This window comes from Drosophila kikkawai, chromosome X (genome assembly GCF_030179895.1).
Source record: "Drosophila kikkawai strain 14028-0561.14 chromosome X, DkikHiC1v2, whole genome shotgun sequence".
Classification (NCBI taxonomy): Eukaryota; Metazoa; Arthropoda; class Insecta; order Diptera; family Drosophilidae; genus Drosophila; species Drosophila kikkawai.
This window is the reverse complement of record NC_091733.1, coordinates 25,750,581-25,776,032: the sequence shown is the minus strand read 5'-3', so window position 1 is coordinate 25,776,032 and position 25,452 is coordinate 25,750,581. Positions and strand designations below refer to the sequence as shown.

Here is a 25,452-nt window from a genome sequence, read left to right as displayed (position 1 = left end):
AGAAGAAGAAGCACCAGCTGAAGAAACCCGGTCACAAGAAATGCAAAGGCGACCCAGTTGCATGCAAAAACGTGGGGCAAACTCGAATTTACATACAAGCGAGAAAATTGATAGAAACCGAACCTGGTTATACCCTTAAAATTAATATTAAAGAATCAAAAACATCAAACTTTGCCAAAAAATTGACAAATCATGGGATTTAAAAAAAAAAGTATAATCTCTTGATGAAAAATAAATAAAATGTAATATTAATTAGTAAAATTTAAAATATTTACAAAAATTAATTCCTATACTGAGAATTAATTATAAAAAAATAATATTTTTACCTTAGATTTCTCAAATTTTTTAATTTATTTTTTTAACTTTAAATTAAAATTTTAAAAGGTTTTTTGTAAAACTAATTATACCCTTTTCTTAAAGGGTATCAAATGAGGGGCTTGCAGCTGCTATATAATTAGCGCTAAATGAGTCGCCAATTGGAGCCGCCGAAAATGTAAAGCCTCATTTTAGGGGTGTTATGGGATTTTACGAATGGATTTGGGAGCAAAATTCCAAGAATCCGCCCGGGCATATTAAAGGAAATGGTTAACATGTGACGTCGATATACAATAATGTTGAAAAAATATCATATAATAATATATATGTAGCTAAGCCCCCCTTGTCCTTGGGGAGCAATCGAAGTGAATGGGTAACCTGGGAACAGTTAAAAACCATTGTACTATAATAATAATCGTACATTTTTATATAATGTTTGCACCAATTATTATTATCGATTATGATGGTATCAGTGTTTACGTATCACTTATTGAATCAAAATCGAAATGATACTTGTGAATGAAAGTCTTGTTATCAGTTCTTAAAAGCTTACTAAAATACTGTGTGGATATGTGATATAAAATATCAGATAAACAATAAAAATAGAAAATATATATAAAATATTAAATAGTATTATAAAAGTTAGGAATCTTCATTAAAATAGATATTTACAACATTCAAGTGGATAACTTATAAAAAGTTTAGGTTAAAAATTATAAATACAGATTGCAATTAGTGCGCGCATGCGTGGCGGTTAAGTAAAAGTAATATTAATCATAAAAGTAACAATAATAATAATTATAAAAAAATAAAGAGAAAAACGAAGTAAGCAAGATGGCGGCCTTAGGCATGCGTGCATGACTGTACATTCGGTGATTGCATATATTTTTGGTTTTTGCAAAAGATATATCTAGTATATATACAATGTATTTGTTATGAAGCAATTTGATTTGAGTTTTGTTTTGCAGAGATGTGTTTTTTGTGCACTGAATCGAATTAGAAAAAAAAACAATGATTAATGCTGGGTATTAATTGAACGAGAAATCAAACCGTAAGTGAACGAATCAAAAGCGCAAACCCAAATTTATGGATACTGGTTATAAATAGTATATATATATCATAGCATTGATCGAATACTGAATGGGTGTTAGGCGGTTGCGATGAGTCGATCGGTTGATTTTAGTCAGTGGGATGCCGTGGGCAAGACAACAATTAAAGCACCCAAAACCACTTACTCTTATTAGTCTCATATACTCCGCTCGGTGCTAAGTTCGTTCGATTTATCGATTTCGAATGGTAAATATCAAGAAAGGATTTTTTTTTTATCAGTTTTTGTTTTTTTTTTTTTGTTTTGTTGGTTGGGGTTAGGTTTCAGTTTCAGTTTCGTTTTCGGTTTTCAGTTTTTCGGTAGCGAAACAAATTATATATATTTCCCAGTTATGCGAATTTCGATTAATTGAAATAGGGGGAAGAGAACATAAAAACAATAACATAAAAAAGAAAAAGAAGAGAAAGAAAGATCAAAATAATTAAAAAATAATTAAATTATTTGTTCGTGGGTATCTATACAATACTATGGGATATAATATGAGAATATATAACTATATAAATAGTGTGCTTATCAACAAATAATCGATATAAACAACGGAACGATCATTCGATATTTGTTGAATCGATTATATTTTAAATAACTCTTGAAAAGGCCAATTAAAATTTAAACACTTTTTTCTCACACATCCAATTTATACAATTTTTGTTTAATCGATTTAATCGCTTAAAATATCGATAGCAACATTCACGCCAAACTTACAGCTAAGAAAGTTGTTTAAAAATGTTAGATATATGGATATTTAGTCACAAGATCTTTGTACAGTATATATTTTTTTTGGCAATCGCTTATGTACAACTCAAGGACTAAATCAAGATCTGTATAAGTAGGGTTTATATTCCTGGCACTCCGGTTAGTCACTTGGGAGCTGGGTTTCAGGTATATTCAGAGGGATGGGGATATTACCAAATCAGGCCTATATAACTAAGGTATAAAACTAGATATCTATAACTATCAACCTTCACCAATGACTAAATGTAGATAAACAGGCTTGGAATTGGAATTGGAATAGAAGGGGGTACACAGATACCAAAAGCAAAACTTCTTTGAGAACCTAGTCACTTGATAGCTTTTTCTATATATGTATCATATATCCTAATAGATTTATCCTATCTTATTGTATTAGCAAATGCGCGATAACACTTACAGCGTCTTCCATCGGTGATCACCTGTTCGCAGTCATCGAAACCTGAGGTTATCGGACACCGCCACAGAGCTCCAGAGTGTGAGGTGTTGGGCTGTCGATTTTGATCAAGGGGAGCTCCCACTAGAATACTAAAAAATAAAATAAATACAAAATATTAATAATTATAATTTTAATATATAACAAATCTTAAGAATACTTTAGGTATTTGAAAATCATATATTTGTTTTTAGTTTAAAAATAACATACCCAACATTTATTTCCACTTTTTAATATTTTTATTTTTTAATATTCTTCCTTAATATTTTCGATAGTTATCGTTTTTTTTAAGACTTTAATACCTATTATTATTTTCCCCCTATATCTTTCACTGCTCCAAAGTTATGTTAACTTAACACCTCAAGTAAGCCGAGCCCAACCGCAAAATGGACCCAGACCTCAGCGATCTGCGGTCAGTCGCCACCAAGATTTGCTTGTATATCGATACCCTTTGGCCAAACACTAATTGCGGCTCTCCGCTTTTTGCGCTGATAATCGATTTTTTGTGGGTGAGTTTCGGAGTCCCAAACGCAGACTCAGACTCAGCGACAATTGCGAGTCGGTTCAATGCACTTTTTGTCTTTTAAATTTGGGTTTTGTTTTTGGTTTTATTATTTGTTTGTGCTTTTTTTCGGGGCTTGGCCCTGCCAAAATGTAATTACTTGGGGCGATAAACGTGTGCAGTGTGGGATGGGTTTCCATGTCTGCACGAGAGATGTGGCTAATGAGCCGGGCAGAGGTCCAAGTGGCTGTCGAAATCCCAGCAGGATATCAATATAAAGATTTATGTATAGTGAGAGAAAAATTATTAAAAAAAATTAAAATAGAAGCCCCATTTTTACGAAGTAATTATCAAATTTTAAATATCGAAAAAATAATAAAATAAAAATAATAAATAATAATAAAATAATAAAATAAAAATAAATATAAAAAAAAAATTAAATAAGATGAAAAAATAAAAATAAAATGAAAACATTAAAAAAAAATATATATATATAAATAAATACAAATAATTAAAACTAAAAAAATAAAAATCAAAACTTATGTCACTTTAAATATCGATATAATTAATCAACATCTAAAAAATATGAAATATCTATGAGGTAAAAATATTGTAAATCTTTAAAAATGTAGATTAATTAAGAAATTTACTATGAAAATGAAGGAGATTTGCATATTTTTACTACCCAAATCCAAGCAAATACTCGACTACCAAACGGGTCAAGATACACATTCAAAGCCAAGTCGAATTGCAGATGCATGGGAGACATGGCCAAGAAGCACGCTAAATGGCAACAACAAAGTAGGGCCGAGAGAAGTGCAAAAAAATATATATAGAAAATACAAAATAAAAAAAAAAAAACAACAAATGGTGAGGAGAAAAAAAAGACACGAAAAAACAACACCCACGTTCGGTCGCTTAACGTGTTTAACATGAATGTTCATTATCCTGCAGCCGTAAGCCCGGCCATAACCCGAGGCAACAGCAACAACAGCCGCCTTTTGCGACAATAACAGCAACAACTGAAATTGCATGTACGACAACCGGCAAGACACGAAGGCGAGGAGTAGTGGGTTTATGGCAGCCATTAAGTGGCACCTACACACACCAGAAAAGCGAGGAAAAATCAAAAATAAAAGAAATCTTTAAGTGCCACGCCGCAACCAGGCAAAACTGGTGGCCAAATCACCAATAACCCAGGCTCTCAGGCTCAAATGCTGCTGAGTACCACCTACACTTTGGGCTTCCAAAAAAGAAATCAAAGCAAAAAAAAAAAATAAAGGAAAATAAAATATATATAAAAAACAATGCAGCAAACATTAAATAATACAAAAATAAATAAACAAAAAAGAGTGAGCAAAAGTGCAGTTTATGGGCGAGCTCAGAGTTATAGCTTTTGTCGCCTCACAATCGACACTTTGTTCCCTGGGGATGTTATTAAAAATAAGAGGGTTTTTTTTTTTTAGCAGAAAAAAAGAAACTGAGAATTCTGGGGGAATGTTCTACATTTAATTTGAAAATTAAAAATTATTAATCAGAATTTATATCAATAGGAAGTTTTCTAAACGATAAAAAGTTGCAAATTTTTTAATAAGTATTTACATTTAAATATTATATAATAAGTTTATAAACTGTTAAATAGAGTACAGGTTTTTATTATAGTTTTTACATCAGCTCAGAATTTATCAGATTTATCGGGAAATATATCGAAAAAAAAAGAAACCAAAACGATATTTAGGCTAGTTATATATATTTTGATATTATATATAAAACCAGGTATTATATAAATTATTATTTATAATATAAAATACTAGCTGCTATGTATATATATACATCAAATATTTTTATATATAACCACTTTAAAATCTTGTAAATTTTTATTGCTGCCTTCCAAGAACCTGTTGAGCCACAAATTAACCAAGAAAACTAGATCAGTACGACTCTCTTTCTTGCCTCGTTTCCCTATATATTTTCTATATATATACACACACAGATGAATATATATTTGTCTTGTGGTCATTAACGTTGACACTCTAGACAAGCTAGACATTGCAACACAGTCTTGACCTGACCCGAAGCCGAAACCCTAAGCCCCAAAGACCTGACCCTCCTCATTTCCTAAGGTTTTTATGACCCCGACTTTGAAGCCCGAAGCCCGCTTTTTCTTCTCGTTTTCTGGTTTGTTTAGACTGCTCACTTAGCAGGTGACCAGGTGATCAGATGAGGAGGTGCCCCGCAAGGTGAGAGAAACTCCAACTTGAATAAAAAAAAAATGTAACAAAAAAAAAAAAACAAGAACCACATACATAAATCTGGTCACCAATCGCCGCTGGCCGTAAATCTTTTGACATGGCCCTGAAGTCCATAAAACAGTCTTAATGATCTGGAGCTGGGAGTTTGGGAACCGGAGAGCGATGGAGAGCTGGATCTGGGAGCTGTGAGTTTGTAGGAATTCCAATCCCTTAGGGAGTGGGCGGCCGGCCGCCGACGACTTGCTGGTATTTGATTTTTCGTCGATACCAAAAAATTAAACCCATTTCTGGAGCGAACGACGTTCGTTTTTATGGCACTTGCCACTTAGCTTATCAATTAGCAGGGAGACTTAACTTCTCATCAAAAGGAGGCTTTTCTCCCTCTCTCTCTCTCTTTCTCTGGCTCAAGAGGGGAATTGTGATACCCTCAATTATCGAATAGAGGAGACTGGGAGAAAAAAGAACTAGCTTAAAATTTTTAGATTTTTTGAAGCCATTTAAAAAATTATGGAGCGAACTCAATGACAAAAAAACTGATAAATTCACTTGGTATTACTAGTTTTTCATAACGTTATTCGATTTAAAATCGATTTTGGCATGAAAATAATCGATAACCTGAAAAACAATTGACTAGTTTTTCAGGCATATTTATTTATTATTATTATTAACTAAACGAAAAATATAATATAGCATATAAATATTGTTATTTATTTTAGAATCGATTTCGGCCTAAATAAAACTAATAAATAACTTTAAAAAAAATTTAATTAATTTTAAAATAATTTTTTTTACAGATTTAAGTTTCTAAAATATTTAAATATTTTTTTCGAATTAAATCTATATAATTAAATTTAAAATGTTAAACTATTTTCTCTCAGTGCTCTCAGTCTGCTCCAATTAAAATCCAATGACGCCGAACTTCTTTGAGGAAAAGAATCAAGAATAAGAGAATGGGTTGATGGGGAATGGGGGATGGGGGTTGAGGCAGTGCAACGATGCACTGGCGACGATGGCTTAGAATGCGTTTAATTAAATTTGAACATTAATTGCCGCTTTAAGGCGTCGCGCGTGTCGCCTCAATTGCTTGAAAAAAAAAAAAGAGAACCCTTTCAAGTGGCCTCATCCCCTCATCCCATATCACCCCCTTAAATATCCAAGATATCCCACAGTGCATGGCGAAGCACCCGCAGCCTGAAGAGGCTCTTGTGAGAATTTGATTGTTTGATTGCCGAAATGGGAGAGGTGGAAGATCCCCTTACAATCCCCCTAGGAGAAAATTTTAATTATTGATTTATGCGTAGCATAGGAGGAAAAACTACTTAAAAAATAGAAGAGGTTTTACTAGCGTTTCCCTATGTGATTTATAAAATTTAAGAACTTTCTTTTAAGTCAAATAAAGGAGTTTAAATAATTAAATAATTATAAAATCTCAGAAATTTAAGCTTAAAATTCAATTAAAGTTCTGCCAAAACTAAGCTTAATTTTTAATAATAGCTTAAATAAATATAAAAAATATAATAAATAATAAATTACCTTATAAAATATTTTTGCTGGCTTTTACATATGTTTTTTTAAGTTTATAAAAATTGGTAAATTAATTTTTACCCAACAAAAATATATTTATTATAAAATGAAATTATATAATTAAATAAACATATTTTTTACATTTATTTTAAATTAAAATTAAGCTTATATTTTCAAGAAATTAAATAGATTTTACAACCTGCACGTCTGACTACTTAATTTATTTTTTAAGACAAAAAAATTCTAACTTAAAAATTCAAATAAATTTTACTGCCATATTTTTGCCCCCTAACAAAACTATATTTTCATTGCAACGTCAGACGAATTTTTCCACTTGCTATTTCCTCCTATATATATTTTTTTCGATTGCCATCTAAATGGGTTTAACTTGAGAGCTATTTTTGTAACCCCCCAAATTGCATTATTGTCTGGTCTGGGGTCTTGTGGCCCCATTCCCCCCAAAACCAGCCAGCTGTGTTTGTCTTCGGATATTCTTTCTTATATTGGGTGCCCTGTTTGTGTATCTTATTAGTCATGATTATCACAAGTGTTTCCAAGTGTTTCACCCCCTTTGATACCAGCTCGAATCCCCAAAATACAAAAAAAAAAAAAAAAAAAAGATGCTTAAGTGGTGCAGCATCATCGGAACACTCCCATCTCCATCTCCTCCTCCTCTCTGCATATTTATTTATTATCGTTTGTCTGCCACAAGAAAATTTCAATTCATTTTCGTGACCCCCGTGAACCCTGTAAATATTTATGGATCTCATGGAGACACTGGAGTAGACCCCAGTTGGGGGATGGGAGCGATCCGGTTTCCGGTGAGGAAATACCGTTCCTATTTCGCATTCGCACTTGCCGCACTTTTAGCTGGAAAAATCATCTAATGAGGCAAAAAGTAAGATAAGATTCTCATCTAATGACGCATTTTGTTATGGCCATATTTGTTTTTTACGATATTTAACCAAATCTGAATCATATGCTAAAATTTTAAAATATTACTCAGGTTGTTGTTCAACTTGAAAGAACAAAATGGATAAACTATATTTCTTTTTTGTTTTATTCATTATATTTTACTTTGTTATATTTTCGATATAAATATCGATATTTTACTTTGATATTATTTCGATAATATCGATAACCTTCTATAACTTTCTGTTTCTATAACAAAAGTTTCTAAATCAATAATTATTTCCTATAATCCAGTGCTAAACCTAAATTAAAATTGTAAAACCCCTTAAATATCATATAAATTATATAATATATTATCGATACCCTTAAAATTTCGCTCAGTGAACTCATTGTTATCGTAAAATCGTATATTTGCAAAGCGATTGAGATATTATTTGCCCAGCGGCAAGGCTCTGATTGTGCTGATTGTGCCAAAAGGTGTTGCTGTCGCCATCCCGGCCAGGTGAGATGTACCTAGGGCCTAATTATGCCCGCAGGCCAATCGAGGTTAGGCACGTATTTCTCGTGCTCGAAGAGAGAACGAGCGGGGACTTTTGTTTTCGCAGGATACTTCCTGCTGCGAGAAACAGGATAGGAGTGGTTGGAGAGGATGCAGGATGGTGGTTGTGTGTGTGTTTGGTATAGTGTATTCCTACCTGACGGAGTCTTGTTACCTGTCCGATCGGCATCGACGATAGGCGACATGCGGTGTCGTTTACCTGCAGCTGCCGCTGTCTTTTGGAGGAGGCTGCTGCTGCTGTTGCCTCAAATTGGAATGCGATTGGCGATTGTTTATTGTTTATATACCTTGGTATGTATATTGTTCGATGTGTAAACTGACAGGGCAAGTCGAAATCAAATTACGAATAGAAATAATACGCAAACCGAACGAAAAAGCCACAGAAGCAACGGAATTACCATTGCCTAATTCAATTTGCGCATTAAGACGACAACGCGTTGACGATTTGACACTCGCACCCATGGACTTGGGGGGGCTCAATGTCAAAGTCATCCATCAAGTAGTAGAGCGGAATGAGTGGGAATTGAAATTATTGGAATTGGAATTGTCGGAAATTAGACTTGGGAATTATAGAAATAAGAGAGAATTATAGAAATCATTATTCCGTTAATACATATAATATAAATATATTAATAAATATATTATTAATAATATAATATTCGAAATTAATTATTAATTCCATATATTTATATTGGGCAAACAAATTCCTCATTGAACATTTCTCCTTTTACAATTATACACAATTTCCTTCCAAGAAATAATATTATTATTCCGTCAATTTAGCATTTATATTTGCATTCCTTATTCTGTAACATTTGGCATCCAATTTCATATATAAACATACATATATGTATATATAATTCCCCAAGACACTCCCTTTCAACGCTCCCACTCAGCTCTGCTGGATATTATTTATACGATATATGGTATATATTGTACGTAACCTAACTTTGTCACTTCAAAAACTACAAAATACACAACAAAAATACATCCGACCCGAGACATACTTCAATAAATTTGTCGGTTTTCGGGGTTTTCTTTCATTTCTGGCTTAAAATTCAAGACGGGCAGTCACCGAAGGCGCATAATTTGATGGGATTTGGTTAAGTCATTCATTGTTTGGGGAGTTTTTTCTTCTGTTTTTTTGTAGGCGTGGCATGTCAAGGTGTCGCGGTGACGCGCGTTAGAAATAAAAAGCCGCGAGATCTCTTGTCCGAATATGAAGTCATGCCCACAAATGGTAGGGCTTCTCGTTGGGCTCCCTTAGGGCTGTTAATCATTTTCTATTTTTTTTCTAATTCATAATTTTCTATAAGGCATTGGCTGCCATTAGGGCCCGACATCCGCGGATGTTTCAATTTGCAAAGCCAAAAATCGAGAACCAAAAACCAAATCCAAATCTGAATCTAAAACCATAATGGGAGGCAGGCACGCGCTTCCGCCGCGGGTCAAGCACATAATGTGTCCATTAACAAGAAGCCAGAATAGACTAAAACTATATATACATATATGATTTAATATATATGTATAAAGAAGAGGCTAAGAGAAGGGGCCATCGAAAAATGCTGCAAAAAAGCTTAAAATTCAAAGGCCGCTATATTGAATACCCTGATACCGACCTTTAAAAACTAAAAGATTAGATAGTCTAATAGTCTGAAACTTGTTAAAACTATGTATTAAGGTGTTATATACCATCATAAAAAGTTTTGCCAAGTTTAGACTTATTTTCAGGGCTTTTCCACAGTCCAAACACTAAAATATGAGATCATATAAAATAATAGAACAATGTCTACTAATTAAAGAATAATTATAACAAATAATTATTAATAATAGACGTTTTTTTTACTAGATAAAATGTAGTCATAAATTCTGAATGGCAAACATTTTAATGAGGGGCCTAAAAAAAAAAAAAAACAAGCACTCTGGGAAAATGTAGCAAACTGCGCATTTTTGGGGGGCCCAACCTCGCTCCATATTCGATTGGGTCATCGCTCACGGCTCGTTAATTTGGCCAGCAGCTAGCTAAAAAAAAAAAAAATAAATTAAAATGGGAAACTGATACAGGAAATGCAGCCGAATAACCCCGATCTGATATCTGGGCCTTGTGTTAACTGATAACTCTGCCTAAAACTGAATACAACAAAATATATATTCGTGCGTCGTTCGCGCAGCTGTGGCCGAGCTCTCTGCCAGAGCTCTGATTAATTGTGGGTCAAACACAGATGCATATATATGTAGATATCTCCGCCGATCTACATGCATATGGTATGCGTCCACTGGAGCGTTAAATTGCCACGGTAGCCGGGTCGGCCGCCTACCCATCACAGCCGTGAAACTAAGCCACTAAACCACCAAAAAGCCAAAAAACCAAACATCCAAAAAGCACCAAACCCACCATCCATCGATCCATTCGTCTATGGACACTGGGAAAAATTTTGAATATTTTTTTGTTTATATAATGTATATTTTATAGGATTTTCTAACTGATATAAGATCTCTGATTTTCTGGAAAACTTTGAAAATTTATTAGGTTTCTAAATTAGTTTTGAGATTTTTTTTTTGAATTGTGCTTAATATTTTCTACATAATATTTCCCTTTATATATATTTTTATTATATATTTTTATTATATATTTTTTGTATTATAATTTTTTTTATTATATATTTTTTTATTATATATTTTTTTTATTATATATTTTTTTATCATATATTTTTTTATTTTATATTTTTTTATTATATATTTTTTTAATTTTTGCACAGCTAGAAAAACTTGTTTAATTTCTATATTATTGCTTATGCAATTTTTTTCAGTGCACCTCTGTGTGCATCCCTCCTCATTTTTTATTTTATTTTTTTGGTGGACGTAACCCAAGTAGCACAAATTGGCCCGCGGCTTTGCAGCTTATCGCATTTTGTACGAGTATTTTGTCGTTTTGTTGTTGTTATTATTGGGAAAAAAGCGGCCCAGCAGCGGTTTCATTTCCATTTTCCCCCCGCAACTCTGCACAGAGCACATTTCCCAAACCATTTCCATTATGAGAATTGATGGCAAGGTCAAGCGGTTGGATCAGCATTCGGAAATTTGTCTCTGGCAGAAGGCGCGCATGCGCAGCTTCGGGCCTAACTTTAATCTCCACAGTAATAACTTCCTAAAGGAAACCAGTATTGTTATTTTAAATTTAAAATAAAAATTATGAAGTGTTAAATATGTAATTCATTTTGTTATTAAAAAATTAGAATGACAATCTGAAGTTCTACATATCGAGGTTTGACTGTTAGCCCCCTTATGACTTTTGGGCTGCTCCGCTCATAAATTGTTCGTAAACAAATTGTAGTTTGTAGTTGCCCGACGACTGGAAAAAGGGGAATTGGAAATGGGGAAAAGGGAAGGAGAAAGGAGGCAGGAGGATGCTTGATTAATTCGATAAACTGAACAATAAATATCGCTGGCCTTTTAATGGAAGCAATCCAATTAATTTCTGAGATATATTGAAGGAGTGTGATTCTGGCTATCGATGATAATATCTTCGGTCTATATTAATATATTAATAAAGCTTTAAATATTAATAAGACTAAATGGAGAAGTAAGAGATGTTATATGAGTGACCTTGCTCCTCCGAAAGTGAACTAAAAAGTGAACACTCCAAGGAAAACACTACCAAAGTGAACACTTCAAATGGAAGTCTCCTAAAGGAACTCTCCAATACATGAACAGTTCCAAATAAGGATGGCAATGAAGACGCCGATAAGGATCGTATAAACATATATACATTTACGTATGAACATTGAGATATTTGCTTGCACAATGTCCCTAATATCTCCTTCTTTATACGGGCGTTGGTCTGTGGTACATTTATGGCACACATTTATGGCAATGACATGGCGACAATAAAAGCGTTAACACGCCTATGCCCCAAAAGAGCGAGATAGATGCAGGAGATAGAGATAGAGATAGAGATATAGTACTATATAGAGGTAGATGGAAATGGAGGTCGCGAGATAGAGGGGACATTGGCATATTTAAACATAATTTCGTTTTTTATTATCCTTTCATGACAAAGACGAAGCCGGCACCGTAAACAAATACACGCAAGGAGAAGTGAAGCCGATGATGAAGCAGAGTAGGAATAATAGCGGTCGGTAAGTGGAAGGCAACTGAAGAAGAAGAGCCAACAAGGAGGAGCAGGAGAATCCAGAATCAAGGTGGTAGAAGAAGGGAAGGTGTGTGTGTGTGCGGGGGAAAAGCCGGCATAGGTAAACAAAACAGTTTGGCTGGCAGGTAAATTACAAACAGCAACAGATGAAGAGGAAGAAGAAAAGTCCAAAAACAGTGAGAAAAATTAAGGGTCTTAATAAATATTTTTATTTGGTTAAATATTTATTATTATAATTTTTTTTTTAATTTTAAATTCTTTCAAAATAAAATTAAAAAATATACAAATTTAATTATTTAAAAATAAAAATACAATATATTAAATTAAATCAAGAGTAAAACTCCAAATCTTATTCTCTCAGTGCAAGCAAAAGAGTAGAGCAAAAGGATCAAGAGAAATCCGAATTGTGGTGGGAGTGGAGAGGATCAAGAAGAGTCCAAGAGAAACGTGCGCATAAATAAACAGACTCTGCTGCTGGCGTTGCAAGCGGGATGGCAGGATTGGGGTCTTCTCCTGCCCCACCTCCCTCCTCCTCCAATTCTTCTTCTTCTTCATAATTTAGTGTTGTTTTTGTCTGGCTTTGAATTTGGATTTGAAATAAATTGTGCAAGGGACAAGCATAAGCATGCCGCTGGCTGACATGAGCGGCCACACACAGCGAGCAGTTCCTTCCAAAGAGAGAGGGGGCACTGGAACGCTTAGGCGGGGGCGTGCCCCCAAAATAAGGGAGTGTGAGAGTGACAGAGAGAGAGAGAGATAAAAAGGGGAGCTGATAAGATAACCCAACTGACTCACATTTTAACATAACTTTATTTTTGGGTTACAGTGGGCACTGATACAGTGGGAATTTTGAATAAAATATATATAAATAATAAATATTAAAGGCTTTAAATTAAACTATTTGATATTTCATTAAATTAATAAAATAAAATAAATAAATTTATGTATAATATAATTAAATTAAATATAAAATAATTTATTTTAGACATATAATAAAATCATTACAGAAAGCTAACTTGGGGAATTACTTATTTTTAACTTATTAATTTTCTTTAACCAGAAATTCTTTTAATTTGAATTTTTTATTGATTAAAATTTTCAACCTACGTTAGCACTAAAAACCCTATAAACCCTTGTTAGCACACGATAATTACCTAGAGATTAACCTATAAGTAAAAACACTTAGCTTAAAGTAGCCAGTAACTTTTTTATCGGTTGCACAATTTTTATTATTATTATTATAGTTGATAAGTTATCGATGGACCTCCAAGACGTAACACATAGAACTCTCCCAAAGAGAGCGAATACTTCAAGAAAGGGGAGTATGAGAGGCGACAGCCTTCCACTGAAAAAATGCGGGCTGTAAAGTCGTATAAATTTTAATTATGTCACCATAAACCAAAATGAAAACGACACAACCCCCATCCCACCCTGCGAAAAACAGAAATATAAACAGCAATAAAAACAATGAGAAACAGCCAACAAATTCTGCGTGCGTTGCGTTTAATGTTTTTCTTTTCTTCTCTTTAGTACATTTTATTTTATTATTACTATTTTTTTTTTTTTTTTTTTTTTTTGTTGAGCTTGCTTTGCTTTTCGGTGGTGTGCGCATAAAATTTGCATAAATTACATGCGACGACACTGACAAGTAAATTCACTTTGAAGGCGGGCCCCGCCACGGTCCCCTCTGTGTTATTGCTTTATTTTTGTCACATTTGGCGGCTCTGGTAGTGCGAGTGCGGTTTTAGGCCATTATGTTAATGAGTTTTAATTGAAGACTCTGGCAATATGAGCATTTTATTTACGGCCTCACCCCGTCGCGGAGTTTTTCGGAAAATTTTCAGTTTAATTTTTGGCGGAGGGTGGTAAATTATATATTTAATGCGATGTTTGATCATCAGCAACATGTTGTTGTTGCGGGTCTTAAATTTCCATATTGAGTGACCGTCACACACATATTTGCTGATGTTTCCATATTGTATGAGAAAATCAACTCGGAACTCTCTGAATGGAAATTGTTTATTTGGGACTATCATTTTATGCCACCATAGGGACCACTTACACCAAAGGGAAAAATCCCATATTTTATGGGTGGTATTATAAAGGTTTATAAACACTCGATTTTGAGAGCTGATTCTTGCTTTTTTTTTATGGAATTTTATCCTATAAGATTTGGGTTTAAAATAAATTGTTGAACTGAAGAAAGTATTTGTTGAATTGTGGAAATTTTTAACAATAATTTATTTAAATTTTTTAAATATTCAATAAGTTTGGTAGCATTTCAAAATGAATATAAGATTTAGTGAGCAATTTGTCGAATTTTCAACAACAGTTTTCAACAACATTTAAAAAGGTTCAAGAACACTGCGCAAATAGGTATTGGAATTTAAATTCTTAAACTTTCTACAACATTTAATATTCCCAAACAACATTCCTGAATTTTCCAATTTTCTTTTGAATCGGATTTTTAATACTAGGATTAAAACATTTTTGAAAACAATTACCACTACTGAAAGTAGTTGGCGAAGGCCCGTCGCAACTTGCGAAAAAAGCTCATCTTGCCATGAAGACTCCCAACAATGGCATTCTCCGAGCTTACCTCCAGTCGCCCCAGATGCCAGTGGAGTGGCATTTTATTGGCCACAAATCTCTTGGCCAATAGGCAACCCCGTTCCAGGTGCTCTGGAGAGGTGAAGCGTAACTCCAGGCCGCCGGGTACCTGGCGGAAATCGGATAGTGAACAGTAGAATGAAAAGATAACCAACAGGTGGTCATCCTCGCCATCCTGGAAACCGTGCAGGCTCATCCACACTTCCTCTTCCAGTGGCTCCGTTATCTGGGCCTGTTCCACATCCACATCAACCGCATCCAGATTCTCGGTGGCTTCCGGTTGCTGTTCATCGGTGCTGCTTTCGTTAATGAACGATCCTTCCAAGGACACCGACATTGAGTTGGAGTGTCTAAGTTGGAGTTTTTTTAAATGAAGATATTGTGTTGAAGTTATACCTTTCACTGGGTTTCAGGACAGATTTTTCTGTGAAATCTAGTTGAATCTTTTTAAAACAATTTCAGCGTTGAATTTCCTATATTTACTTCATACTTTGCAGACGCATAAACCCAACATTATCGCGCCTATCAATGCCAAATTTGATTAAATTTTCACACTTTAAAAATTCTCTTATCAAAAATGCAAAAAAAAAAAAATGGGAAAAAACCAACAGGGAGACCCAAACAAATAAGCAAAACGAACTCGGAGAGTATAGGCAGCTGTTCAAACAAATGAGAACTACCTAAAATATTTATTTATCTGGATATATATTTTCCCAAATAATCTGCGGCTTAATACACCCCAAATAACTATTTATTGTTATTTTATTGTATTATATATAATCTCATCAGATTAATTTGAATTTTAGTTATTATACAGGTATGACACTGGGAAATATTGTAATTTTCCACATTTACAAAATAAAAATAAAGTAAAAGTAAAAATGATTACAAGTAGAGCAACAGAAACACTCTTTATTTATATATTTTAAAAAATATAAATTTTTAAATCATATTTTTTATGTTTATCTCTTCCATTATGCTGTTATGACACTAGAATCTACAAAGTTATTGTTATTAAAATATGTTTTAAAGAAAAAACCTTTATTTTTATATGAAAATTTACAACACAAAATCTATTGTAAGATATAAAAGCAACATATGTTCATTAGATAATATCTGCTATCTAATAGATATAGCTTCCTGGTTTATATTTGTTGCCTCTCCCCCTTCCACTTATGCTTGCCCCAACCCCTGACTTTGGAAGTGGGTCATGCCTTTTGGGGGCTATGCGGCAAAGCTTCTTTCCGATAGCCGCTATCAGCTATTAGTAGAGGGCTGATTTTTTTTTTTTTTGGTAGCAAGCCCGATCGAAAATCGAAGAAACAAATCGAAAATTGTAAGTGGGCCGGCGGGAATACACATATATAAAGTATATATGGTATATATATGCATATTCCCAGAGCGGACGCTTGGCAATCATAATTGTTATGTTCGCATCGCTATTGAACTCTAATCCGTATCGCCTCATTTTATGGTTGGACTGGTCGAGAGTTTACTTATTACTATATGCGATCCGGCGTTGTTTATTATTTCGTGAACTCGCCGTTTGTTTGTTGGTTGGAAAATTCATGGCATCCGGAGGAGGCAATCAATTTGGTATTCGTTTTCAATTCGATTTGGTTTGCAGAATAACCACCCCGGGGAAAACACTAATGAACAAGGAATGAGATTTTGGGGAATTTCGATCTAAAAAGATTTATTTGTGTTAAAGTACCAGGAAATACTAAAGATTATCGTTGGTTCATTTAAAATAAGACAATACATTTCATTCAAAGGGATTTTATGTGAAGAATTTGTAAGATTTTATGTTATAGAGCTCAGAACATGTCGAGCTTAACCTCTTTGGCTATAAAAATACTTGTAGTCCGTGGGCTTAGCGATAAGCTGTCTGAATCTTGGTTGTAGAATCAAAGCAAATTCTTACAAATTCACCAGAGCAGCGCCTGCTCTCGGGGAAAATCAATGGAAATTCTAGCAAACACAGTCGTAAACATTTGCAAGTTCATTAGGTTCGCTGACTTTTATGGGTCGCATTGAATTTGCTTATCTGCAACGCCTACACTCGAATACGGGTATACTTGGTATTCAGACACTTTGATTCTTAGGTACTTAGATACTCAGATATTTAGATACTGAGATATTTAGATACTGAGACATTCAGATATTGAGATATTTAGATACTCGGATAATAAGTCAGATACTTAGATACTCTAATACTCAGCCAGTCGTATACTCAGCCTGTCGTATACTCAGTTATTTGGATACTCAGATACTCAGTTATTTAGATACTAAAATACCCAGAAACTTATTTACTCACATACTCAGAGTTATTCAAATACTTGGATACTCAGATATTCCAATACTCAGATATTCACATACCCAGATGTGTGGCGAGTACATTCAAAATTCTGTTAGTTTGCACGCCCTTTTCATTTTTTTTTTTTTTTTTTTTTTTTTTTTTTTGTGAGCTCGCAAGTTCTCTGTGCATTTTCTGTTGACTCTGCAAATTGAGGCCGAACCTACAGAACCTTCAACATGCACTGGCAGAAAAATAGGGGTAAATTAATAAATTATTCTTTCCACCAGCTTAACATTAAGTACCCCCAGTTGAAGCAAAGGCAAGTTTTTTGCTTTTTAGAAATTTATAAACAAAGTTACAGCTTTGTCTTTTTATTTTTAGAGTTCTCTCCTTTTATATAAAATTTTTTCCCTCAGTGCCTTATTTTTTAAAGGGCGCGCAGGCGTGGTGGAATCTGATCTCTTTGCATGCTCAATTAACTTTGTGAATTCTTACAGCGAATTTGAGTGGCTTAGGCTCTTTGCCTGAATTTATCGCTCTGCCAGAGCTGTCAGCCTGATGAGCGTCGACATGGCAGGCCGCCAACAGCAACAACCACTACTGGGGAGCCACTGCAGCAGCACCACCACCACAGCCACCTCAGCCACCTCTTCCTTCTCCCAAAAAAAAAACCAACTTAAATGCAACTACAACTGCTGTTCTGTCCAGGCGAATGCTCGTTAAATGTGCTCAAATTTGAAATTCAAATGCGTTTGCCTGTTGCTGCTGTTGTTAACATTTTCCACAAGTTAAATGCACTTAGAGAAAATTTTAACTATATATATATCATTTTTCTGCTTTTTAGAGCCTTTAAAAATATATTTTCAGCTTGAAGAATATATTAAAATATTGTTGATACAATCAAATAAAATTATAGAAAACTCACTATAAAATCTAGATAAATATAAGAAAAGTATCTGTAATTTTTTAAGTATATCTTTTTACTTAAAAAACCTTTAAAAAATATGTATTATTTGTTTTTAAAACTAAAAAATATATTTTTATAAATTGACTAACCTATGCTATTATTTTTTTCAGTGCCTTGACTGACTGCAATTGAAGTTGCAGTTGCAGTTTTGCAGTAGTTGGCGTTGTGTGGCTGCCTGCCTGCCTCATCTGCCAGTTGTCAGCGGAAGTGTTGATGAATTTATTTGTCAAAATCGCATTAGGCGACCCCAGGTAAGAATATATACATATATATAAAATATATTTAGAGCTATAGTAATGAAACCACCACCATTAACCGAGACATTAACATCAAAAGCACCACCACGAGATCGCCACCCGCACGCACGCAGTCGCATTGCTGTCACTTTTTCTCTTTCTTTGGCGCTGATTGACATTTAAATGCAAACTGTCAGTGGGGTCCATTTGTTTGTTTGCTTTTTCACGTTTTGTTTATTTATTTTGCATTGTTATCGAGAGACCACAATGCGCCTTAATTAATCACAGCTGCAGGCAGCAATGGGTTAAAGCTTGTGCGGAGTTACATACCTGCAACGAGTCAAAAGTGGGGGAAAAAATAATTAATTTGTAAATCGATAAGTGAGATAAAATATATATTTAAATATTTACAAAATTTAAGACAAATTATAAAAAGTATTAAATTATTACTGACTCAAAATATGTTTAAATAGTGATATTATCTTCCAAAACAACAAAGTTCGAACTATATTATATCAAAAAATCAAATATAATATAATTTTCGATATATATTTATTTATTTTTTTATTTTTAATATATCTAATTTATTACTATTTCTTGCAAACTCTGCCTGACCTAAATTATAATATTTTCCTTCCCAAAAGTCACAGAGGTAGCAGCCTCTCGTGATCTTAGACTTTGCTTGATATGTATCTCAGGGATGCAGCTCCACTTTCTGGATTTTTTTCCTTTTGGTGTCGCTGGCCAGCAGCTAATTTAAATTCAAATTTAAATTGTTTGCTGTCGCTTTTTTATTGGCAACAACAACAACAAGGAGCCAGCAGACACCGAAGGAAGAAAGAAAGCCAAGACAGGCTTAGGAAGCACTCAAAAAAGTGCTGAAGAATTGGCGGGAAAAAAGTCAGGAATATTAGGAGATTAAATAAAATAATAAGGAAATAAATAATATATATAAAAAATATATTACAAAATAAATATTAAATAAATCTTTCTTTATAGTTAAAGTTGATATATTTTTTTTTTAAGTTTTTACTACTTAATAGAGCTCACTTTAGGCAAAAACGAACTGCCTGGAATGTGGCTATATCTATAGATAATACAGGTTGAAGGGCAACCAAGGCCTGACGATATCAAAGTTATAGGCTTGGATAAGATAAGAAAAAAAAAGGAGAATGGTTAGGTAAAAGTTGAGAAATAAAACTTAAGGAAAACTGAAAAATATAAATATATGAAATATTATAAAAAACATGTATATTTATATTTATTTTAAAAGATTTGATATATTTACTTTTTAGCTTTTCTTAAGTTTTTTTTTTATTTTGAAATATATATATTCTGTTTTTTTTTTGTGTCAACACTGATCGACGATCGCTGCGACGATCGAAGTTGCATGTTGCAGATGCACGCCCCGCGATTTGCCAGTTTGGAGTTTACCCTTTCCCCTTCTTTTTTTTTTTTGGGAAAAAGCCTTTAGAGCCTGGCGGCACCCACGCAGGCAGTTGCTGCTGTTGCGGCCCACGCAATCGATGGCAGCGCAAATAAATATTATTTATTTATAATATTGCATTGTTTTACCGCCCACTGAAAATGGGAAATGTCAGCCCAGGAGGGAACCGTCAATTAAGAGCGAAAAAAAAACCACGACGGGGGGGCGGTTGCTTATTAAGGAGATCTCTTGCAGGATATAATCCTTGTTATTGGTGGAAATTAATGCAGGGACTTTTGTGAAATTTAATTAAAATTGAATGAACTCTATTGCTTTATATTCTTAGGTTAAAAATTGGCCAGGAACCTTTTAAGTAAAGTCTAAGAATAAAAAGAATATACCTCTTCTTTTTAAGTTAAGTTTTTAAATAATAAGATTTTAATTTTTGATCTAGCTAGGGTTGTTGTAATTTTTTTTTGCAGAATTTTATAAATTTTTAAATTTTTTTCAAAAATATACAATTATAATCAAATAAATATAGATTTATCGGCCTTGTCTGTGTTTCCTATATAAACTTTACTTGCAAACCTAACACAAACTCCCCCTTCTTGGCTTGACTTGGCTTGGGCATTGCTTTTGCTCCTTTTGCCAGCCGGCGGGGAGGGAATTGTCGTCGTCATGCATTGCCATTTTTGGTATTTTCAGCCAATTAGCGGCGCAAAGGCTTCAAATGTTAAGTAAAAGCGAAACGAGCTCCTTAGCCTCTTTGTAAGCGACGACTGCCAACTGGCCGGGCAACTTGCATTTTTAATGGTGGCCTGCCACCACCAGGAGTCAGGCCGAAGGCAGCAGCAGAAGATGCTTAGCTGAAATCGCTTCTGTTTCTGTTTTTTATATTATTTTTTTATTTCTTTTGTATTTTTTTTCTTTTGTTAGAGATGACACAATACGCAACGTGACACGGAGAATTAAAAAGAAATTTTTTTTTTACAGGAAAAAGGGAATATTTTTGATGGGGTTATGACATTTTGATGTAATTTCAATTGATTTTAAGAGTTATATTATTATTATAATATATTTATTATATTATTATATATTTAGTATATTATTATATATTTAGTATATTATTATATATTTATTATATTATTTATATAAAAAAAAACCTTTAAAAATATTAATTGAAAATAAAATAACTATTAGTAGTATACAAAACCTTTAAAAATAATTTTAAAAAAGGTCTTATATTTTTTTATCAAATTTAAATCATTTTAAGCTCATTATTATAAATATATAATAATGATTGCAATTAATAATCGAGGCTTAAGCCAAAAATCAAACAATAAAATGATCTAAAGCGATACAGGAAAGGAAAATTTTGTATAGCTTTAAGATACAAATATATATATACCATATATTTATGATAAGGTAAAAGACTATCATAATAAATCATCGTAAAAGATAACCAGAGCCCTTTCTGATACGATAAAATAAGGGAGGTTATTTTTATTATTACAAGTATTTAACATTGGGGAATTGTCTATTTTCGTCTGATGAAATATCCGAGATATGCAGAATATTACTCATTTATGCAATGACTCAGTTTTTGTCCTGAAATCCAGTCATAATAATAATAATCTCATGTTTATGCCGCACCAACGATAAGATAGCAAAAATTGGAGCATAGAGATTGTGATCTGTGCACAAATTATAGCGAGAAATTTATATATGTGATAAATAATTTTATAAAAATATTATTAATCGAAGTCAAGCTACATATAAATGCCAAAAATACCCAAAAAATAAATATTTAGATAGAAAATCAAAACATTGATAAAAAAAACATCTTTAAAATATATTTTTTATGAGCTAAAAATATATTTAAACCCTTTTCTTTGAACCATAATTGGGCTTCACTTTTTAAAACATTTTATTTACTTAAAATTAGGTTTAAATTTACATACAAAGACCTAAAAATACCCATAAAAAAACCATTTAAACTACATTTAAAATTCTCTAAATTCCCCTTAATCCCTAAATAAATTACTATATATATTAAAATAAAAATTGATTTAAGCCAAGTTAGTATCACGCTGCCATCGCTGAGCTCGTTAGCGTTAAAACTCCGAAGCTCTCTTCCAATCAAATGAAATTTATGCGATTGGCGGCCTTAGAGATCGTCCTCCCTTTCGGTTCCTTGTGAGCTTTAATACCTCCTTCAACCTCCTCCCCCCTCTTTGCTCTTGGTCACCAAATAAGGTCACGCCCGTTTGCAGGACTTTTAATGAAGCCTTAAATGTCATTGATGAAATAACTTGGAGATCGAAGATCGGTGTATCGGTGCATCGGGGGCATTGATGCAATCCAAGGCGATCCGATTCGTTTGTGGCTGCCTGCTAATTAAAGACAACCATCTAAGGCTCGAAGGCAGCCCGGGTTCATCTCCCCCCCCTCAACCCCTCCTCCACCACCTCTGGCGATGTTCCCGCCCCTCGGGTAATTGGCCAGATTTTCCTTTGGGGCAAAACAGCGAAAGTGATGACAGGCCACGGGCGTAGAATTTGAACACAGAGATTAAATTTGTTTAACGAAAATAATTTAAAATTATTATATAATTCTTAATTTATAAGGGAATAAATTTAAAAAAAAAATATATATATATTTTTTTTTGTAATTTTAATGTTTTTTTTTTAAGATTTTTTATATTTTATAATATATATAATATTATATAATATATATAATATTATATAATATATATAATATTATATAATATATATAATATTATATAATATATATATTAAAATTTAGAAATACATTTTCTATAAAATATTTCCCAATTTCTAGAATTTTTTCTTCAAGTGTAATTGCATTATGTGTGCAGAGTTTCGAGTGGTTTTCCATCCATCTCGGGGGTGGCTGTTGGCGAACACACACACAAAGTTGGCTAATTGGCTCAGTGGCCTGTGGCTAATGGATGTTGACGCTTCCGTATGTGTCACCCCTGCTTCACCCCCTTTTCCCCCTGGCTTGGGATTTTCCCCTCGATTGGCTACCAACAAAAAAGGGAAATTAAACAGTAGCCCCTGGTCAGTTGAGTTTCGATTTTCGTTGATTTTTCGCACAGCTGGCTAGGCAGCAGAACGCCCCAGAAAAAAATATATATATGTAGGAGGGGTAGAGGGGGCGTTACTCAAATCGAAATCCGATTAATTTTTGGACTTATCACGCCTGCCATCTAATGGCTATACCCTTTCCACTTTTTCAGTTTCTTTCGCGGCCTTGAACGCGCCTTCAAATTTTTGATGTTTTGGTTTTATTTCGAATTTGCCTTAAAACATGAAAGGAATGCGACTCGGTTGGCTGCAAAAATTAATAATAAAAAAAAAAAGATAAATAAAGGTGGGTTTAAGGCATACGAAGAAGATGAAAAGGGAATGCCAAAAAGGGAACAACGCCCAAGATATTAAAAGAATATAAAAATTATACAAAAAAATATACAAAAATCAAAAATCTGGAATTAGCCAGAGAAAACGATGGAGAAGAGATACAGATAAAGATTGGGAGAAAATCGTTGGAGAGAAAAATCTCTGAAATGATTTAATTATTTAGATACCTAAAAAAAAACTCTTTTGAATATAATATAAAAGTCTTAAATTATATTATTTAATATATTATATTAAAAGATATTATAAAATATATTAAAAATATCTTACAAATATATTCAAAATATATTAAAAATATATTAAAAATATATTAATAGCCTATATACTATTTTATAATATTTTCTAAGACTTTGATATTATATTTCTTAGAGATTCCTCTAATTAAATTATCTGGAGACTTTTAGGTCTCTGGAAACTTTTTATACCCTTGCAGGGTATTATAATTTCAGTCAGAAGTTTGCAACGCAGTGAAGGAGACGTTTCCGACCCTATAAAGTATATATATTCTTGATCAGCATCAACAGCCGAGTCGATCTAGCCATGTCCGTCTGTCCGTCTGTCTGTCTGTCCGTCTGTCCGTCTGTCTGTCTGTCCGTCTGTCCGTCTGTCTGTCTGTCTGTTTCTACGCAAACTAGTCCCTCAGTTTTAAAGCTATCTGAATGAAACTTTGCATATAGTCTTCTATATGCTCTCACTGCTATATATGTCGGAACGGGCCGGATCGGACGACTATATCATATAGCTGCCATACAAATGTTTGATAAATTTTTAGAAAAAAAAGTATAACTTGGCTGTTTTTCAATATTTTTGCATCATTTTTGAGATATAGCCATTTTATATTATTCCAGAATTTTGGTAAAAATTTTATGAAAATCGGACGACTATATGATATAGCTGCCATAGGAACGATCGAGAAATTAATAGAAATAAAATTATAGCTTCGTTGTTTTTCAACGCATTTTTATTTACTCTGAGATATACGTTTTTTTTATTATTCTAGAATTTTGGTATAAATTTCATAAAAATCGGACAACTATATCTTATAGCTGCCATAGAAGCGATCGGTAAATGTATAAAATATATAAAGCTGAGAATGTAAAACTGTAACTGTCAAACTGTAAACATAATAAGTATAGGTAAAATGTAATGAAACTCTGTTTTGTGAGTGTTTTCAGCATTTAAATCTATAAAATAAACATCAAAACCAATCTGCAAGGGTATACAAACTTCGGCGTGCCGAAGTTAGCTTCCTTTCTTGTTTTTAGATATTTCTTGAACAAAAACTCCATTTTGTGTAGGTTTCAAACTCGATGGAGACTTTCATAAATGTTCCATTATTGTAAAGTGATTTAAAAATCACCAACCAGGATCCACTGAAACATGAATACTATTTCCCAAATTAGTTCCTTAAAAAAAAAAAAAAAAAAAAAAAATCTGTGGAGATTTTTTAAAGCCCAATTTCCCCTGGAGATTTCAATGGCTCTGCTATTATATATCCAAGTACAAAAAGGTAGCAACATTTTCAGAGCTAAAAACCTTCTATAAACCCCCTCCACCTACCTCCGAGATAAGCCTTGATGGACAGGTAAAAATATATATATACATATAAATAAGCAGAAATGCCGGGGAACGCAAGATCGGGAGCAATAACCACAAAGTGACAAGTCAGACAGATAAAAAACGAGAACGGCCAAGCGAGAAAAAAAAAGTAAGGAGAAGAAAACGAGGTGAGAAAATGGCTTGATGCATTTCCGTTTACAGAGTCAGCTCCAAATCGAATATGTATGTCGAATAGCATAGTTTTATTTTTTTATTTTTCCTATAATTTTATCATTTTTTTTTTTTTTTCAAGGCTAAGCCAGTGAGATGCAGCCAAGCGGGCAGAAATCCGTTAGCAAAATAAAGAGAGAAAAAAAAAAAGAGAAGAGGCCCGGTGGTGCTTGGTTTCTATTTGTACTTTCCATTT

General features: G+C 33.4%; 3 protein-coding genes across 4 annotated transcripts in view; 1 reads left to right on the top strand and 2 right to left on the bottom strand.

Annotated features, from left to right (window-relative positions):
* The window catches only part of Setd3 (SET domain containing 3), a 77,070-nt gene that overhangs the window by 9,048 nt on the left and 42,570 nt on the right, over nucleotides 1-25,452 (top strand). Inside the window, exon 2 of the mRNA XM_017174959.3 lies at nucleotides 18,495-18,635. The gene's annotated coding sequence lies outside the window, so the exon portion shown is untranslated. The remainder of the gene's footprint in view (nucleotides 1-18,494; nucleotides 18,636-25,452) is intronic.
* Nucleotides 1-25,452, bottom strand: part of mew (multiple edematous wings) — a 50,327-nt gene that overhangs the window by 7,981 nt on the left and 16,894 nt on the right. The window contains exons 2-3 of one of the 2 annotated variants that reach the window (XM_017174952.3): nucleotides 2,571-2,698; nucleotides 1,551-1,580 (exon numbers count right to left, since the gene is read on the bottom strand). In XM_017174952.3, the coding sequence (XP_017030441.1) occupies nucleotides 1,551-1,580; nucleotides 2,571-2,698 (158 nt within the window). The remainder of the gene's footprint in view (nucleotides 1-1,550; nucleotides 1,581-2,570; nucleotides 2,699-25,452) is intronic. The other variant, XM_017174953.3, reaches the window with a different exon arrangement.
* LOC108080295 (uncharacterized) lies at nucleotides 14,106-15,546 on the bottom strand. Its single transcript, XM_070288248.1, has 2 exons — nucleotides 15,108-15,546; nucleotides 14,106-14,232 (listed from the first exon to the last, which is right to left on the bottom strand). The coding sequence occupies exons 1-2, from the start codon at nucleotides 15,453-15,455 to the stop codon at nucleotides 14,218-14,220; spliced, it is 363 nt and encodes a 120-aa protein (XP_070144349.1). The 5' UTR covers nucleotides 15,456-15,546; the 3' UTR covers nucleotides 14,106-14,217.